Genomic DNA, 6134 nt, shown 5'->3' with positions numbered 1-6134 from the left:
TTATAGCATTCGATGTTTGACTAAGATTAATAATGATGGAAGGAAAAGTAAATGGACAAATCGGAAGATTGTTTAGGCGATATTACGTTTCTGTTCCAATTATTGGTAGTTGGAGTCCAACGCTGTAAACGTGTTTAGAATCTAGGTATTTTTCGAAGTGAATACACTGAACATTAAATATGAATGATTACACAAAGGTTTATGAATTTTGACAAAGTAACAAGTTTTTAAACCGCAAAATTTCAACTCTCAATATTCATGCATGAGTGTCTTAGTCAATCTGTTGAAATCAAGATGCAAGCTCGAAGGTTCATCAATGGAGGAAATGACAGACATGCAGAGAGAGAGAGAGAGTGAATGAACATTACGGAGCTTGAGAGAATGATTTCTATATATTATAAATATCTGACTCTGTTTCTTTATATACCAGAAACAGAACAATGAAAGTCAACTATTACAACCAATACAACCATGACAAATGGCAGATGACAAACTAACTAAAAATGTTCTGTAAACTACACCCGTACTAATATATACAACACTATGCTACTGTAGCTTAGTACTACTATATACAAAATACAACACAGAACCACTAAAACTAATATCTACAAGATATTCTATGCTTATAACAAATATCTACAAGACACAAATATCTACAATCTACAAGATATTTAACACTCCCCTCAAGATGAACTATATATGTTGACTAAGTTCATCTTGGATAACAGGTAATGAAATTGTTTATGCCTAAGTGCCTTAGTGAAGAAGTCTGCAATCTGGTGTCTAGTAGGTATATGGAAGGTCTTGATCACTCCATCTTGAATCTTTTCTCGGATGAAGTGACAGTCTATTTCTATGTGCTTTGTTCTTTCGTAAAAAACTGGATTGACAGCAATATAGATAGCTGCCTTGAGAAGCTGCATGATTGTGCTCTAGTCCAAAAGTCTTGAGCAAAGCTATCAACCAAACAACTTCACTTGTGACTATAGCCATTGATCTGTACTCTGACTCAGCTGAAGATCTTGACACAGTCTGTTGCTTTTTACATTTCCAAGAAATCAAAGACTCACCAAGAAACATACAAAAACCGGATATAGACCTTCTAGTATCTGGACATGCAGCCCAATCAACATCACAGTAGGCTTTAAGCTTCAATTCTGAGCTGGCAGAAAGAAATAAACTCTGACCTGGTGTCTTCTTTAGGTACTTAAGAATTCTATAGGCTGCTTGTAAGTGAGGCACCTTGGGAGAGCTCATGAACTAACTAAGTTTGTGTACTGAGTAGCATATGTCTGGTCTAGTGAATGTCAAATAGTAATTTACCTATCAACCTTCTATACAAAGAAGGATCAGGAACATCCTCACCCATTAAGCTACTGAATTTGGCAGATTTCTCTATTGGCACATTAGTAGGCTTGCTAGCTAGCAAACCTGTATCAGACAATAGCTCCAAGGTAAATTACCTTTGACATAAACTAATACCCTTCTTAGTTCTAGCAACTTCAAGGCCTAAGAAATATTTCAAAGTGCCAAGATCTTTTAGCTTGAACTTGTTGTCCAGAAAGAGCTTGAAGGTGTTAACAACATCCACATTATTGCTAGCTATGAGAATATCATCAACATACACTAACAAAATGATGATTGAACCTTTGTGGGCCTTGGTGAAGACAGAGTAGTCAAATTTAGATTGGATAAAACCATCAGCAATGATAGTAGCAGACAACTTAACAAACTACTATCTACTAGCTTGCTTGAGACCATAAAGAGACTTTGTGAGTTTACACACCTCCCCCTTGCTGCCAAATCCAGGTGGAGGAACCATGTACACTTCCGCATCTAAATCCCCATGAAGGAAGGCATTGTTGACATCCAATTGAGAGAGATGCCAACCATAAACAGCAGCAAGAGCCAATAATGTTCTAACAGTGACAAACTTCACCACAAGAGAGAAAGTCTCATAATAATCAATACCCTCAGCTTGAGTAAACCCCTTTGCAACCAATCTTGCTTTGTACCTCTCAACAGACCCATCTGCCTTGAGTTTAATTTTGTAGACCCACTTGCAGCCAATGGGAACCTTGCCAGGAGGAAGTTTGGTCATAACCCAAATGTTGTTAGATTGAAGAGCATCAATCTCAGCCTTCATGGCAGCTTGCCACAAAGGATCAGGCAAGGCTTGAGCATAAGAAGTAGGTTCCTTGGCAACAGTTAAAGCAATGGCAAAAGCCTTATGTGAAGTAGACAATCTATTATATGAAAGAGTAGAAGATAGAGGGTAAAGAATACCTGGACTGTTAGAAACAGAAGAATCATGAGATTGAGGTAAAGAAGTTGTGGCCAACACATGAGCAGAAGCAAGATTACAGTGATATTCATGAAGATATGAAGGAGGTTTATGAGGCCGAGAAGATCTTCTAACAATTGGGAACTCAGGTACAGGAGAAGAAATAAGATCAAGAAGGTCAGTAGGATCAGAATGAGCAAGAATAGATGGAAAAGGAGCTGAATCAGAATGCACAAGGTCAGGAAATTAATCTGGAGGAACAACAAGTTCAACAGAAGAGAAAGGAAAAGAAAATTCTGCAGAAACAGAAGGAATAGGATCTGGAACAGAATTCTGAGGTCAAAAAATAAGAGAAGAATTGGGAGTAGGGGCTGTGACAGATTTAGAGGTCCAATGTTTGAAAGGAAAAATGAACTCCTTAAAAATAACATCCCTAGACAAGAAAACAATCTTAGAAGCCAAATCATACAATTTTTAACCCTTGGTACCAAAAGGATAACCAATGAAAATGCATGCCTTAGCTCTAGGATCAAATTTTGTTCTATGTCTAGTTAAGGTTGAAGCATAGCACAAACAGCCAAAGGATTTAAGATGACTATAGGTAGGTGGATGACCCAAGATTTTCTCATAAGGAGTAAGATTTTGTAACAATGGACTAGGAAGCCTATTAATGAGATATGTTGCTGTCAAAACACAATCTCTCCAAAACTTCAAAGGCAAATTAGCCTAAAATCTTAAGGCTCTAGCAACATTTAAAAGATGCCTATGTTTTCTTTCAACCACAGCATTTTGCTATGGTGTTTCAACACATGACAATTGATGAATTATACCCTTAGAAGCATAAAAAGAAGAAAGGGCAAATTCAAGTCCATTATCTGACCTAAGCACTTTCATAGGAACATTTAATTGTGTTAAAATCATGTGAAAGAAGGATTGAATCAAGGCAGAAGCATCAGACTTATGCTTCAACAAATATACCCAAGTACACCTGCTGTAATCATCAACCAAGGTAAGAAAATACCTTGATCCATTCAGGGAAGGAGTGGAATATGGTCCCAAAATGTCAGCATGAATCAAATCAAATCAAAGCAAGATAAAGAAGTGCTGGAAGAATGAGTAAAAGGCAATCTGTGCTGTTTAGCTAAAGGACAAATGTGACAATCAAAAGGCGTATTTTTATTGCAAGAATTGATTTCAGGTACAATATTATTCAACAAAGTCAAATTTTGTGCAGATGGATGACCTAATCTATAGTGTCATAGCCTAAAAGCACTATCAGAAGAATCAAGACTACAAGAATTAACATTTTTTATATGAAAACAGGATGACAACATTGACAAAGCCTCAGAAACAGAATTTGGTAGAATGACCTGTGGAGTGCACTGCAGTGTGTAAAGACCTCCTTGCTTTTACCCAACCCAATCATCTTCCAATGCTGTAAGTCCTGGAGAAAACAATAATTGGAAAGAAAGATACAGCAACAAGAAGGATTCTAGATCAGTTTGCTAATAGAAATAAGATTGAACGAAAAACTAGGAATGCAAAGAACATTCTCTAAGATTAAGGAGGCAGAAACTTGAACAGTGCCTATATGAGTCACGTTGACCATATCACCATTGGGTAATCTAACAGAAATATGAACAGAAGATGTAATGGACTTAAAAAAATGAAGAAAGTGAACCATGTGGTCAGTAGCTCCACTATCAAGAATCCAATCAGTGGAGCCTATATGTGAAGTATTGACACTTGAAGAAAAAACTGAATACTCAAAGGATGGATAGAACCAAATACCTGACAGCTCTTGACCTTAAGAACCAAATGGAAGTTGAGAACCAAGAGAAGGCTGAGTTATGATGCTAGCAACCTGGTGAGTAGTGGTCAAACTTGCTTCTGGTGGGGCTTGAGTACCAAAATGACATTGTGAATTCAGCAAACCAACCAACTGTTGATACTCAGCTCTAGTGAGGGAGACAGGTTCATTGGAACTATCCTCAGTTGCAACCAGATTGCTTGCAAAGGTGTGAGACTTGTTCTTGAACTTGTACCCAGGAGGATAACCATGTAGCTTGTAACACTTATCAACTACATGTCCCATGGCACCACAGTAAGTGCATTGAGGTCTGCCACCAGCCTTTGACTTATTGAAATTCTTGGCAAAACTACCAGACTTAGATCCCAATGCTGCCAATGCAGCTGCTGTCTCAAGCATAGCCTTCTTACCAGAACCAACTTTTTTTTGCTTCTCATCTTGAAGTAAAAGAGAGAAAACTTTACTCAAGGAAGGTATAGGATCCATATGAAGAATCTGACTTCTGACAGCTGCATAAGTCTCATTCAACCCCATTAAGAAAGACATAGTACAATCCTCTACTTGATGTCCACAGGTACAAGTCCTATAATTGGTAAATTCATCCCAAAGACCCTTAAATTTGGTGTAGTATGCATTAATGGTGAAGTCTTCTTGAGTCAAAGAACTGATTTCTTTTCTCAACTCAAAGATTCTAGGCCCATTGCCCTGCCCATATCTGTGCTGCAAGTCAATCCACACATCTCTGGCAGTCTTGAAATACACTATACTTGGTTGTAAATCCTTAGAAACAGAATTAAATAGCCAAGCCAAGACAGTGTTGTTGCATTTACACCAGGCTGTGTAATAGGTATGATTAACAGATTGAGGTTTAAGAATAGAGCCATCAATAAATCCTAATTTGGTCTTGGCATCCAAAGAGATGAGGATTGCCCTACTCCAAGTGTTATAATTCTCCTTAGTAAGAGGTTGAACTACCAATGAAACACTAGGATTATCACCACTGGATAGGAAATATGGACTGGAAGAATTTTCCCAAGGTTGAGCAGTACGAGCCGTTGCACTAGATATACTTTCAGTCATACTTAGCGCAATGATGAAGATACAGATTCCCAAACCAGAATTAACAAAGGTAAAGAAACCAAAATTGACTCTCTATAGAGTTCTTTAAGAACAAGAACCAAATCAAATCAAGATTCAATATACAATCTTGATGAAATCACAATAGAGAACTGCAAAGTGTGAATTGAAACCCTAAGATTGAAGAAATTTACAATCTTGATGAACACACCGCAAATTGGGAATTGAAGCCCTAAAATTGGAAAGAAAACAATGTCCAATTACAAAGAAAGAAATCTAGGTTTCAATATGCTAAAGAAGACAAAACCTAGAAGAAGATGAACTTAGTGCAAGAATCAATTAGAAACACAACGAAGAAGAAAAAAAATTCTAATTGATCTGAAAGAAGCACCAAGAAAGAACGGAAAGATGAAAATTGAACTAGGAAGAATCAGAGAATACCAGACTTGAACGATTCCCTGAACTAGTTCAGCTCTGATACCATGTTGAAATCAAGATGCAAGCTCGAAGGTTCATCAATGGAGGAAATGACAGACATGCAAAGAGAGAGAGAGAGAGAGAGAGAGAGTGAGTGAATGAACATTACGGAGCTTGAGAGAATGATTTCTGATAATGCGAAGAAAATCAGTAGGCTAGATGCTTCGGACTTGAAAGGACTACTTACTCTTTCGATGGCCTGGAAAAGAAAGAAAAACGATCAAAGGTGACCGGGGTTGCCGGCCAAGAACCCTCCGATGACAAAGTTAGTTTTCTCTCTATATCTTTATATAGTGTCCTAAAGACAGTTATCAAACTTGTAACCTCCCCTGGATTCAAGGAAGTGTGAGGGTTCAAAGATAACTTCCATAACTGCTTAGGAGTTATATACTTCTCACATAACGGTCACTGGAAGTTATACGTGTGATAAGGAGTTGTAATATACACTCGGAAATTTTCCTAAATGTGACAGCCTCATCCGAGGAT

General features: G+C 37.6%; 1 protein-coding gene across 1 annotated transcript; it reads right to left on the bottom strand.

Annotated features, from left to right (window-relative positions):
* Window positions 1-783: 783 nt before the first annotated feature.
* On the bottom strand, window positions 784-5174 carry LOC142639993 (uncharacterized). The gene is made up of 8 exons (XM_075814110.1): window positions 4100-5174; window positions 3834-4009; window positions 3655-3728; window positions 3115-3272; window positions 1787-2502; window positions 1483-1657; window positions 1324-1431; window positions 784-1223 (listed from the first exon to the last, which is right to left on the bottom strand). Exons 1-8 carry the CDS (start codon window positions 5172-5174, stop codon window positions 784-786), a joined length of 2922 nt encoding a protein of 973 aa, XP_075670225.1.
* Window positions 5175-6134: the final 960 nt, after the last annotated feature.

The sequence above is a fragment of the Castanea sativa genome, chromosome 6, assembly GCF_040712315.1.
Source record: "Castanea sativa cultivar Marrone di Chiusa Pesio chromosome 6, ASM4071231v1".
In the NCBI taxonomy this organism is placed as follows: Eukaryota; Viridiplantae; Streptophyta; class Magnoliopsida; order Fagales; family Fagaceae; genus Castanea; species Castanea sativa.
This window is presented reverse-complemented; position numbering and strand designations above follow the sequence as displayed.